Source organism: Mobula birostris, chromosome 8 (genome assembly GCF_030028105.1).
Source record: "Mobula birostris isolate sMobBir1 chromosome 8, sMobBir1.hap1, whole genome shotgun sequence".
NCBI classification, from domain to species: domain Eukaryota; kingdom Metazoa; phylum Chordata; class Chondrichthyes; order Myliobatiformes; family Myliobatidae; genus Mobula; species Mobula birostris.
This window is the reverse complement of record NC_092377.1, coordinates 169,104,041-169,116,712: the sequence shown is the minus strand read 5'-3', so window position 1 is coordinate 169,116,712 and position 12,672 is coordinate 169,104,041. Positions and strand designations below refer to the sequence as shown.

The window sequence follows — 12,672 nt, the reverse complement described above, 5'->3', positions numbered from 1 at the left end:
TGCCTGTCCCACCTGTGCTCGGAACAAGACATCATGCCAGCGTCCTGCGGGTCTGTTATGTCCACTGCCTGTGCCCGACCTCTCAGTAGATTTCATCACTGGTCTGCCCCTGTCCAATGGAAACACCACCATCTTGGTCGTTGTGGATCAATTTTCCAAGGCTGCCCACTTTATTGCCCTCCCCAAGCTCCCATCGGCTCGTGAGACTGCCACACTCATGGTTCAACATGTGTTCAGTCTCCATCGCTTTCCTCAAGACAGAGTGTCTGATCGTGGACCACCGTTCACTTTCTGCTTTTGGAAGGTTTTCTGCTCTCTTGTAGGAGCCACGGTCAGCCTCTCATCTGGGTTTCATCACCAATCTAATGGCCAGACTGAGAGTGAACCAGGATTTGGAGACAACCCTGCGCGTCTTGCCTCTTCCAACCCCACAGCGATGCCCACAATAACCTCCAATCGTCCTCCACCGGTATGTCTCCCTTTGAATGCTAGAAGGGATTCCAGCCCCTGCTCTTCCCTGATCAGCAGATCGACGTGGAATTCCTGCTGCTGAACAGCTGATCCAGGGCTACGAGCGCACCGGGATACGAGCCAGGGCTTCTCTGCTGCGCACCCAGAAACAACATTCCCGGCAGGCTGATCGGCCCCACTGACATGTAAGGTCATTCAAGCCAGGAGAGGAGGTCTGGTTAGCATCAAGGGATCTTCCCCTGAAAGTGGAGAGCCAGAAAGTGGCACCGCACTACGTGGGACCATTTATAATGGAAAAGGCTGTCAACAAGGTGGTATTGATTGCATCTACCAGCATCACTGAAGATCCACCCAACATTCCACGTTTCCCAGCTCAAGCTGGTTACTACCTCTCCCTGGCCCCAGTCACCCCACCTCCCCGCCTGGTAGATGGTTCCCTTGTCTATACGATGCGGCACCTCCTGGCATCTCGCCGGGCATGTGGTAAGGTCCAGTACCTTGCAGACTGGGAAGGGTATGGCCCAGACGAACGTACTTGTACAGGGATTATATTGACTGGCTGCATAAGAACATAAGAAGTAGGAGAAGGAATCGGCCATCTGGCCTGTTGAACCTGCTCCACCATTCAATAAGATCATGGCTGATCTGGCCATGGACTCATCTCCACCTACCTGTCTTTTCCCCGTAACCCTCAATTCCCCTACTATGCAAAAATCTATCCAACCTTGTCTTAACTATACTTACACTTGCAGCCTTCATTGCTTCATTGGGCAGAGAATTCCACAGATTCACCACTCTGGGAAAAACAGTTCTTCCTCATCTCCGTCCTAAATCTATTCCCCTGACCCTTGAGGTTCTGTCTCACAACCTGGTATGGAAACATCAATGCCGTTGAACAGAAAATCCTACAAAAAGTAGTGGATATGACCCGGTCCACCACAGATAAAGCCCTCCCCTTCATTGAGAACATCTACATGAAATGTCGCAGGAAAGCATCATCCATCATCAGGAACCCCCACCACCGAGACCATGCTCTCTTCTCACTGCTGCCATCAGGAAGAAGGTACAGGGGCCTCAGAACCCACACTGCCAGGTTCAGGAACAGTTATTACCCTTCAACCAGTGGGGACAACTTCACTTGCCCCATCACTGAACTGGTCCCACAACCCATGGATTCACTTTCAAGGACTCTTCATCTCATGTTTTTGATATTTATTGCTTATTTATTTCTTTTTGTATTTGCAGTTTGTTGCCTTTTACACACTGGTGGAACACCCACGTTGGTGTGGTCTTTCATTTATTCTATTATGGTTATTATTCTATAATGGATTTATTGAGTATGCCGGCAAGAAAATGAATCTCTGGGTTGTATATGGTGACACATGTGTACTTTGATAATAAATTTACTTTGAACTTTGAAATACTGAGCAACTCTGGAGAAGGGCAGAGAGCTGATGTCTGAGCTGAGTCAGACGTACCGGTGAAAGGTCATGGGGCAGAACTTGATTCTCTCTGCATGGCTCCTACCCGATGCTCCACAATCCCAACATTCTGTTTCACCACCTGTAGCTCTGCACCCTCAGGAAAGCTGAGGCAATGCACTGTCCCTCTTCCAGTCAAGATGCTGAGAAGCTGCCATTTCTGAAGGTCCTTGCTCAGACCTAGTTCTCCTTTAGGTTTGTAGGGATGGTGTTGGGGGCAGCGTAGAGAGTTAGGGGAAGGGACAGAGGTGAGGGCGAGTTAGAGATCAGTAAAGGAAGAGTCAGGGGCAGGAGACAGATTCCAGATCAAAGTATACCATGGTAGAAGGCCAGAATTCCTCATGGACAGATTTCAGGACAGCAGGTGCTAAGACAAAGACCAGCGATCCCTGTGACCAATGACCAAGTTTGGCGCACCTCATGGACGAGGACAGGATGCCCCCTATAGGTCGGCGAATCCTGGGATCAGAGATCCGTGCCAGTCGGGGTTCAAGTCAATGAGTCTGGAATCAGGAGGCCTAATGTCTAGAAGCCTGCGTGTCCAATCCAGGGACTAGAGGTGGCCTGGCCTGGAGTTGGAAGCCTATCGCTGCGAGTGGGAAAGGGTCTTGCTTTTTTGTTTTTGCTTATGTTTCTTTTTAAATCTTTTTATTAATTATTATTGAAAATCAACAGCAGAAAAAAATACATCAAAATAATCAAGACAACATATCCATCTGTAGAATAAGAGTTAAACTATCAACCACGCTGAACAGTATATCAATAATAATCAAAAAACAAAGTATTAAAGCTTTTTTTTATATGGAAAAAGGAAAGAAAGAAAAAAAAGAACCCCTACTAACCAAAACAGAAAAAAACCCTAATAACTAAAAACAAGGGGGAAAAAAACACCCATTTGGAGCACAAACCCGGAGCTATGAGCCATACAAGATTCCATTAAAAAAAGACATCAAACCGCCAACCAAATCCATATACCCAAGCATCAGAAAAGGACCATCTTTATTAACTCAAGTCAAATGATAATAATGGGCAAAAGAACCCCACCTTTTCTGAAAGTCAAATCTAGGATCAAAAGTTCGACTTCTAATTTTTTCCAAACTAAGACATAACATCACCTGAGAACCCTTTATTAAACACTGCACATGCTATGTTGACTCTGGAATGTGTGTCAGTACTTGTGGGCCGGCCCCCACCACATCCTTGTATTGTGTTGATTGTTAACAAACGACACATTTCACTGTATGTTTTGATGCACACTTGATAAAGAGGTGGATCTGAATCTGCACCTGCCAGGTGCCAGATCGGTGCCCCATGACGTTTACCTTACCTGCACACATGAATAGTCTTACCGGATCAGTGTCCCATGACGTTGGCCTTACCTGCACACATGGATAGTCTTACCGGATCAGTGTCCCATGACGTTGGCCTTACCTGCACACATGGATAGTCTTACTGGATCAGTGTCCCATGACGTTGGCCTTACCTGCACACATGGATAGTCTTACCGGATCAGTGCCCGATAACGTTGGCCTTACCTGTACACATGGATAGTCTTACCAGATCAGTGCCCCATGACGTTGGCCTTACCTGCACACATGGTCTGTTTTGCAGGTCTGATGGAGTGCCAGGCAGTTGGGCTTTTCTTTGCTCTCATACGAGCAGGCGGGCACGATGGTCTGCCGGCGCCTCTCGGCGCACGCTGGGTCATTGCAAGGGCAGAAGAGAAGCCGGTAGCTGTATTCTGCAGGCACCCGGTCGAAGAACTGCCGCAGGGCCTTGTGGCACCTGCGACGGCTGCAGAGATCTGTGGGCGAGCTGCGCTTGACACAGGTGGAGATGTAGATGGAGCGGTACCTCTTGCAGGTGTCATTCAGGTTGCAGCCCTTGGCTGCGTCCAAGCAGGGGTTCCCCCGTGGCCCGGTGGGTTCCATTCCTGCACAAGAGGGAAAGGGGGCAAAAAGGTCAGAATTTGGCAACTGGGAACAGAATCCAGGAAGCTTTGTGAAATCTGAGCCCAGCTTTGGACACAGTACTGCTAGGAATTACAAACACTTGTACGTGGAAACCAGACAGAGAGAAGCAAGGGCTTGGTTGTCATTAAGTCCAGTTCTAGGTGGAAGGCCAGGTTGTCACTGTTGTCACAGACTAGATGGGCTGAAGGCCACTTTGTCCTTCAGATTGAAGCGATTTAGCACCGCCCCCCTTTCTCTCTAATTTTTACAGGAGAACCATCGAGAGTTTCCTGACCAGTTGCATCACCGCCTGATACAGCAACTGTAAGGCATCTGACAGCTAGTCCCTGCAAAGGATTGTGAGGACTACTGGGCAGATCATCAGGGTCTATCTTCCATCCATCAGAGACAGTTATCAGGAGCACTGTTTACGCAGGGTTCTTAGCATCAATAACCCCTCCCATCTGTCCAACAGCCTCTTTGACCCCTACCATCAGGCAGAAGGTACCATAGCATTAGGATAACAACTGTTGAGACGGGAAACAGTTTCTTCCGCCAGACTGTAAGACCACTGAACTACCTGCCACCATTCAGGTCTCATAATGTATGAAGAGCACATATTGTTATACTGTTTACATTTTAACTTGTATCATAAGTACACATTATATGTTAATTTCCTTCTGATAATCTTACTTTGTATGTGTGTGTGTGTGTGTGTGTGTGTGTGTGTGTGTGTGTGTGTATGTGTGTGTGTGATAGGTACTGCACTGTGCACACCCTAGCTGGGAGGAACTTTGTTTCATTTAGTAGTGTGCATCAGTACAGTAGAATGACAATAAACTTGAACTGTTTCTGCGCTTAGTGCTCTATGACTCTACGATGGTACAGTACATGTTGGCACTTACCTGTTTGAATCTTTATCTGCGACTGCACTGAGCTGCAGACAGTTGGCCACTCTGCTGTCTGGCAAAGCTTCTGCTCCTTATCAGCCTCCACTTCCACCCTCCCCACAAGCACCCCCTGCTACTCTCCCTCCACCCGAGCTTTATCCAGATGCCCCTTTCATTGATCATTGCTGCTGAAGCACTCCTTGTGAAAGCAGGTTCTACTTTCTCACTATTCTTTAAGTTTTTCCTGATTTCTTGCTCTTCACCTGATATCAATGGTTATTAGTTTGAGTGACAGCAAACTCTCTTTCCACACACAAGATGCTGAAGGAACTCAGCAGGTCGAGCAGCCTCTACAGGAAGGAATAAATTGCCGACATTTCAGGTCAATAGACAATAGACAATAGGTGCAGGAGTAGGCCATTCAGCCCTTCGAGCCAGCACCACCATTCACTGTGATTATGGCTGATCATCCACTATCAGTATCCAGTTCCTGCCTTATCCCCATAACCTTTGATTCCACTATCTTTAAGAGCTCTATCCATCTCTTTTTTGAAAGCATCCAGAGACTTGGCCTCCACAGCCTTCTGGGGCAGAGCATTCCATATATCCACCACTCTCTGGGTGAAAAAGTTTTTCCTCAACTCTGTATGAGTCCTGATGAAGGGTCTTGGCACGAATCGTCGACTGTTTATTCCCCTTCATAGATGCTGTCTGATCTGCTGAGTTCCAGCATTTTGTGTGTGTTGCTCTGGATTTCCAAGATCTGCAGAATCTCTTGTGTTTATTCTCCCCTTCCATTCTGTCAGAAGCTTTTCAAATATTAACTCTAATGAGAACGTTGACACAGCTTGGTCATCTTATGTCATGAGTATAAATGAAGATGGATATAATTTTTGTAAAATGGTTGCTCAGACAGATTTTCAGGGTGCTGAGCTCTTTATCCTCCAAGAGGGCCACAACCTTGTTGTGGCTGGGAGCCCTGCGTGCCTCAATGACCTACAGAGCTATCTTGGCTGCAATCAAGGCTTTATTTTTTGGCTCTTGGTAGGGTCACGCATGCCAAACAAGTCAAAGTGTAAAGGCCGGACTAAGTGGTCCGCGGTCCTCCAGGTTCAGGGGTTCAGCTAAAGGCTATCAACCCTGACTAACAATTAGTCAAACAAAATTGTAAAGGAAACAGCAATGAAGAATTCTTCTACATCTGAGTGTGACAGTATTCCTGAGTCTCCACCCAGGACTTGCATGACTGACAGTGGTGAAAGCCAAAAGGAAGCTACTGAGATGATGAAGAAAGCCCTGAACACTGCCGGAGATGGAGGACCTTCTTTGCTGCCCGAAATGCCAGTGCTGTAATGGGCAATAAAGTAAAGCTCCTTACGTCAACAAAAGTGTTGCACCTAGGGCATCCAGCACTGAATATAACAATACATATACGCACAATGCAGATCATGTTCTCGAAACTAACTGCTTAGTCACCAATCCCAAATGTACTTTATTTCCAAAGGACTCATTTCATTTCCAATATAAAAGCTAATATATAATGCTGAGGTGTTAGAAGGCATTGCTCAGACCTCACTTGGAGTATTGGCAGCAATTTTGGGCCCAATGCCTAAGAAAGGATGTGCTGGCATTGGAAATGGACGAGGGGAGAGTTACAAGAATGATCACGGGAATGAATGTATTAACGTCCGGGGAATATTTGATGGATCTGGGCCTGAACTCAGAGTTTAAAAGAATGAAGGGGAATCTCATTGAAGCCAATATTGAAAAGCCTTGATAGAGTGGATGTGGAGGGCTCCTACAGGAGGGGAGTTTAGGACCAGAGGACACAGCTTCAGTATAGGACAGAGATGAGGAGGAAGTTCTTTAACCAGAGGGTGGGGAATCTGGGGAATTCATTAACAGAGATGTTTGTGGAGGCCAAACCACTGAGTATATTTAAAGGGTAGGTTGATGGGTTCTTATTTAGTCAGGGCATCAAAGGTTATGGGGAGAAGGCAGGAGAATGGGGTTGAGAGGAAAAATAATATAGAATGCTGGAGCCAGGTTGATGAGCTGAAAAGTCTAATTCTGCTCCTATGTCTTGTTGTCTTGTGGTCTTGGGTGTACTTGCCTTAGGTACACATGTTGGCACATCTGGAGACTGTACCAGAGGAGAGTGCAGTACTTGTCTGACACTTGGTCCAAGGCTCTCCTTGCATACAGTCACAAAGTTACACAGCAAGCAAACAGGCCTTTCTGCCCAACTGGTCTATGCTGACCAAGATGACCCATCTAAGCCATCCAAGCATATTACCAGCCTTGAGCAGCAGTCAAATTTAATCCCATTTCAAAAGGGACAGTTCTATAGACACCAGAAATCTGAAGTAAAATTACAGAACTCCAGAAGTCTCGAGGGGTTAAACAGTGGCTGCAGAGGGAAAGTTAACATTTCTGGTTGATAACTTTAAATTACTTCAGCCACTCACTTGTTCCACCAGCCCTTCAAGCTGGCAAATCAGTATAATTCTGTCCTTGTTTAATACACCCCCTTCACAGACCGGCCTCAATCTGTGACACCTAATGTAGACTTGGAAGAAATACTCATCTGTAGAATAATTCCAATCAAATTTCTTTTCATTTCCAAATAATTTCTGTAATGCACTAATGGCTACAAAATGCACAAAAATCACTGTCCAGGTCAGCATTGAACCTGAGGGTAAAATGCAAAAATAAAATTTATAAGGGTAGGGAGAAGGGAGTAGACTGGGGAGAAGCCTGCACTCTTCAACTGATCATTAAACAACAAACAACATACTCTGTATGTTTAACGCAGTAAAACACCCCCCTGTGCCCCATGAAACGTTATCCAATAAATATCGGTGTCATTCCATGAGCCTGAATCCCTGAGAGCTGAGGCATTGCTGTCAGCAGACAGCTAATAACTTCAGGGTTAATCGAGAAGCCAAAAGAAGATAGCAGTGTTGAAGGAAGCTGCAGCCTGAAGTGCCCGCACAGTCAAGCATTATTTAACTTGTGAATGAAAGATCAAAGTGCTTCACCTTCACAATTCTTTTGCACAATTCTGAAACTCTACCAACTGTTGTAGTTAATTTGCACAAATTACAGTCATAGAGTCATAGAGCACTACAGTACAAAGGCCCTTTGGCCCATCTAGTCCTTGCTGAACTGTTATTCTGCCTAGCACCTGGACCATACATCTCAAACTCCTCCCATCCAAACTTCTCTTAAATGTTGAAATCAAACCCATATCCACCACTTCCACTGGCAGCTCGTTCCACACTCTCACCACCCTCTGAGTGAAGAAGCTCCCCCTCAGATTCCCCTTAAACATTTCACCTTTCACCCTTAGCCCATGACATCTAGTTCTATGAATGATGTTAACTGGAATCTTTTGACATGACCAGTGAGTCTTAGAAACCACAGAAAGGATGCAGAGGAGATTTACAAGGATGTTACTTGGATTGGGGAGCATGACTTATGAGAATAGGTTGAGTGAACTCAGCCTTTTCTCCTTGGAGTGACGGAGGATGAGAGGTGACCTGATAGAGGTGTATAAGATGATGAGAGGCATTGATCGTGTGGATAGTCAGAAGCTTTTTCCTAGGGTTGAAATGGTTGCCACAAGAGGACACAGGTTTAAGGTGCTGGGGAGTAGGTACAGAGGAGATGTCAGGAGTAAGTTTTTTACTCGGAGAGTGGTGAGTGTGTGGAATGGGCTGCCGGCAACGGTGGTGGAGGTGGATACAATAGGGTCTTTTAAGAGATTTTTGCATAGGTACACGGAGCCTAGAAAAATAGAGGGCTATGGGTAAGCCTAGTAATTTCTAAGGTAGGGACATGTTTGGCACAACTTTGTGGGCTGAAGGGCCTGTACTGTGCTGTAGGTTTTCTATGTTTCTATGTTTTTCTTTGATCACAGAGAATTACAGCTCCATGCCATTATTTCTGCTGCATTCCAGATCCCCTCTCCACATCCCAGTTAGAGGTGGCTGTGGCCAGATCAGTGCACGGAGGTTAATGCTCTCCTTGCTTCAGGACCTTTCCTTTGCCCACAGATGTTGCTTGGTCCACTGAGTTCCTCCAGTACATTGTATTTACTCTAATTCCAGCATCTGCCATCTCCCAGGTTTCCTCAGGAATATTACATGTAGCGATCTAAATGTCTCTTAATGTACCCGTCTTTACCACCATCCCAGGCAGTGTATTTCAGGCAGCCACCACTCTGTTTAAAAAAATCTGTCCCTCACGTCTCCTTTGAATTTACTCCCTCTCACCTTAAATGCACATCTTCTGGTGCTAGACATTTCAACCCTGGAAAAAGACACTGTCAGTCTACTCTATCTCATAATCTTACAAACCTCTATCAGATCTCCCCTCAATGTTTGCCGCTCCAGAGAAAACAACCCAAGTTAGTCCAACCTCTCGTTATAGCACGTGCTCTCTCAATCCTGGCAAACCTCTTCTGCACCCTCTCCAAACCCCCAACATCCTTCCTATAATGGACGACCAGAACTGTATGCAGTACTCCAACTAGAATTTTATAAAGCACACCATAACTTCCTGACTTTGAACTCAAGGCCTTGACGAATAAAGACAAGCATATGTGTACGTTCCTTAGCAAACTGTGCAGCCACTTTCAGGGAGCTGTGGTCTTGGACCCCAAGATCCGCCTGCTCATCAACACTGTTAAGGGTCTAACTAGAATTTACTGTATATTTGACCTACCAAGGTGCAGCACTTCATATTTGGCTGTGTTAAACTCCATCTGCCATATCCACAACTAAGCTATATCTCACTGTATTCTTTACCAGTCTTCTACGCTATCCACAACGCCACCAATCTTTGTATCATCTACAAACTTACCAACACACCCATCTATACTATCATCCAGGTCATTTATATACATCACAGATAGCAGTGTTGCCAGCTCAGATCCCTGAGGAACATCACTAATCACAGACCTCCTGCCAGAATAAGTCCCTTTGACCCCCACCCTCTGTCTTATCCCTCATCCCTAATGATACATGCTGACCCAAACACTTCTCTCTGTAATACTTAATATCTGTTGTCTACATATTGAGAAGGGAACGACTTATTCTCTGCCTGTCTCTTGCCTGTCAACCGGCCTTTGTCCATGCTAGTATAATTCCTGCAATTTTGTGTATTTTACCACACTAAACTTTTTATCAGACCCCTTTTGAAAATACCAGCACACCACATCCACTGGTTTTCCCTGATCTGTTCTGTCAGTTTCCTCAAAAAATCCAAAGCTTTTCCTATCTTAAATGACATTACACATTGGTTCTTTGTCAATCTTTGTGTGTAGTTTTTCATTGATTCCATTGTATTTCTTTGTTCTCCTGTGAATGCCTGCAAGAAAATGAATCTCAGGGTAGTGTATGGTGACATATACATACTTTGATTATAAATTTAATTTGAACTTTGAAATCTAAGTTGACAATGTCCAAACCTACAACCTAGTCCATCACAGGCAAAATTCTCCCCACAATTGAACACTTCTACAGGGAGAGCTGACACAAGAAAGCACCATCCCATCATCAAGGACCCCCCACCATCGAGGCCATACACTTTCCTCACTGCCGCCATCAGAGCATTAGATATCACACCACCATGCAGGAACAGGTTTTAAACCTCCAACTATCAGAGTCCTGACTCAGCCTGGATAACTTCACTCATCTCAACACTGAACTGATTCCACAACCTATGGACTCACTTTCAAACACCCTACAGTTCATGTTCTAGCATTATTTATTTACTTATTTATTATTAATATTATTGTTATTATTATTATTTTGGTATTTGCACAGTTTGCCTTCTTTTGCATACTGCTTGTTTGTCAGTCTTTCTTTGTGGTTGTAATATAGTTTTACATTCATTAAGTGTATATGATTTCTTTGTTCTCCTGTGAATGCCTGATAGAAAATGAATCTCAAGGTAGCATATGGCAGAAAGTTGATAGGGATGAGGATGGTGAAGTTGGTATACAAGTCGATGCATTGTGCATTGAGACTGTGAGGAAGGACAGGCAGATGATACGGCAAAATTTCAGTCAGTGGGATGAGTTAAAGTTTAATATGGGGTCAAAATCAAAAAGGGTGATGAATACACATCATAAGGGGGCGGTGGAAGTGGACCCAAACACAAGACACAGACACTGAAGCACTAGGAACTGGACTATGTTTATTAAGAATGCTAGGGAAGCCAAGGAGCGAGGACAAAATGATAACACGAAGGTAGACGAAGAGTAGCAAACCGGAAAATCAGAACTTGGACTTGGGACTTGAACTCAACAAGGAACTCAGGTCATGACTCAGAACTCAGGTCTTGGCTGGGACTTGGCACCTTGGGTCTAGACTTGGCTCTTGGCTTGGACTCTGAGGAAACTGGTGCACCCAAAGAAAACACAGAGCCACGGGGAGATCGCACTAACTCCTTACAGGCACCAACGAGAATTGAACCCAGGTCACTGGTACTGTAAAGCTAACTACTACGCTACCCTGCCACCCCAACTGATTATTCACTGATCCTGGTTAAGACTTACAATGCCAGCTCCTAACAATGATGAGTCCTCTACGACCAATATTCTGGAGTTACCAATGACCAGGAACTCATTGGACCAATGGACTAAGGTGACAAGAACAGGTCAGGGATTCAGAAGCATAACTCATCTTTTGACACCCCAAAGTCTTTCCACCAATTACAAGGCAGATGAGGATTTTGATGACATGTTCTGCACTTGGTTGGAGGACTAGAGTAAGAAGTTTGACAATATCAAAGACAAATCCCATCCACCTTCCTAAATATGTGTTTGCCCCACCAGTATTGGACCTTGGCACCTACAAAATGCATGGCAGTTACTCACCCTGGCTTCTCTGATCACAGTTGCTAAACCCACAAACCCTGTTCAACACTTCCCAAACGCATAGACTATTACTAAGGATAGGACAGTAGGCACTTCGGAATGCCAACTTATGCAGATTCCCCTTCAGATCACATCTCACCCTGACAAGGAGTGACATCCTCTCCTCTGTCATCACTGAGTCTTAGTCCTGGAGTCCTCTACCCAACAATGCTACAGCACCACAGCACTGTGGTGGTTCAAGAGCATGGCTCGCAAAGGAACAAAGGTTAGCCAATAGTGCTGGTCTTGCTAATTCTGTGTAGATCCCTTAAATTCATAACTGAAACTAGCCAATAGGGTGGCATGGTAGCCTAGCGGTCAGTGTAATGCTTTATAATACCAACTCTAACATCAGGGTTCAATTCCTGCTGCATTCTCTAAGGAACACACACAAAATGCTGGAGGAGCTCAGCAGGCCAGGCAGCATCTATGGAAAAAAGTACAGTGGACACTTGGGCCAAAACCCTTCAGCAGGACTGGAGATAAAAAGCTGAGGAGTCGATTTAAAAGGTGGGGGGAGGGAAGAGAGAACCACAAGGAGATAGGCGAAATCTGAAGGGGGAGGGATGAAGTAAAGAGCTGGGAAATTGATTCATGAAAGAGATACAGGGCTGGAGAAGGGGGAATCTGAAAGGAGAGGACAGAAAGCCATGGAAGAAAGAAAAGGAGAGATGAGCACCAGAGGGAGGTTATGTACAGTCAAAGAGATAAGGTGAGAGAAGGAAAAGGGGATGGGGAATAGGGAAGGAGGTGAGGGGGGCTATGACCAGAGGTTCTATAAATCAATGTTCATGCCATCAGGTTAGAGTCTATCTGGAAGGAATGTAAGGTTGTTGTTCCTCTAACCTGAGTGTGGCCTCATCACAACAGTGGAGTAAGCCATGGATTGACATATTGTAATGAGAATGGGAAGTGGAATTAAAATGGGTGGCCACTGGGAGATCCCACTTTTT

The 12,672-nt window shown here is 45.3% G+C and overlaps 1 protein-coding gene across 1 annotated transcript in view; it reads right to left on the bottom strand.

The window, feature by feature from the left end:
- The window catches only part of gfra2b (GDNF family receptor alpha 2b), a 485,436-nt gene that overhangs the window by 173,553 nt on the left and 299,211 nt on the right, over positions 1 to 12,672 (bottom strand). The window contains exon 4 of the mRNA XM_072266823.1: positions 3,540 to 3,885. Coding sequence (XP_072122924.1) covers positions 3,540 to 3,885 — 346 coding nt within the window. The remainder of the gene's footprint in view (positions 1 to 3,539; positions 3,886 to 12,672) is intronic.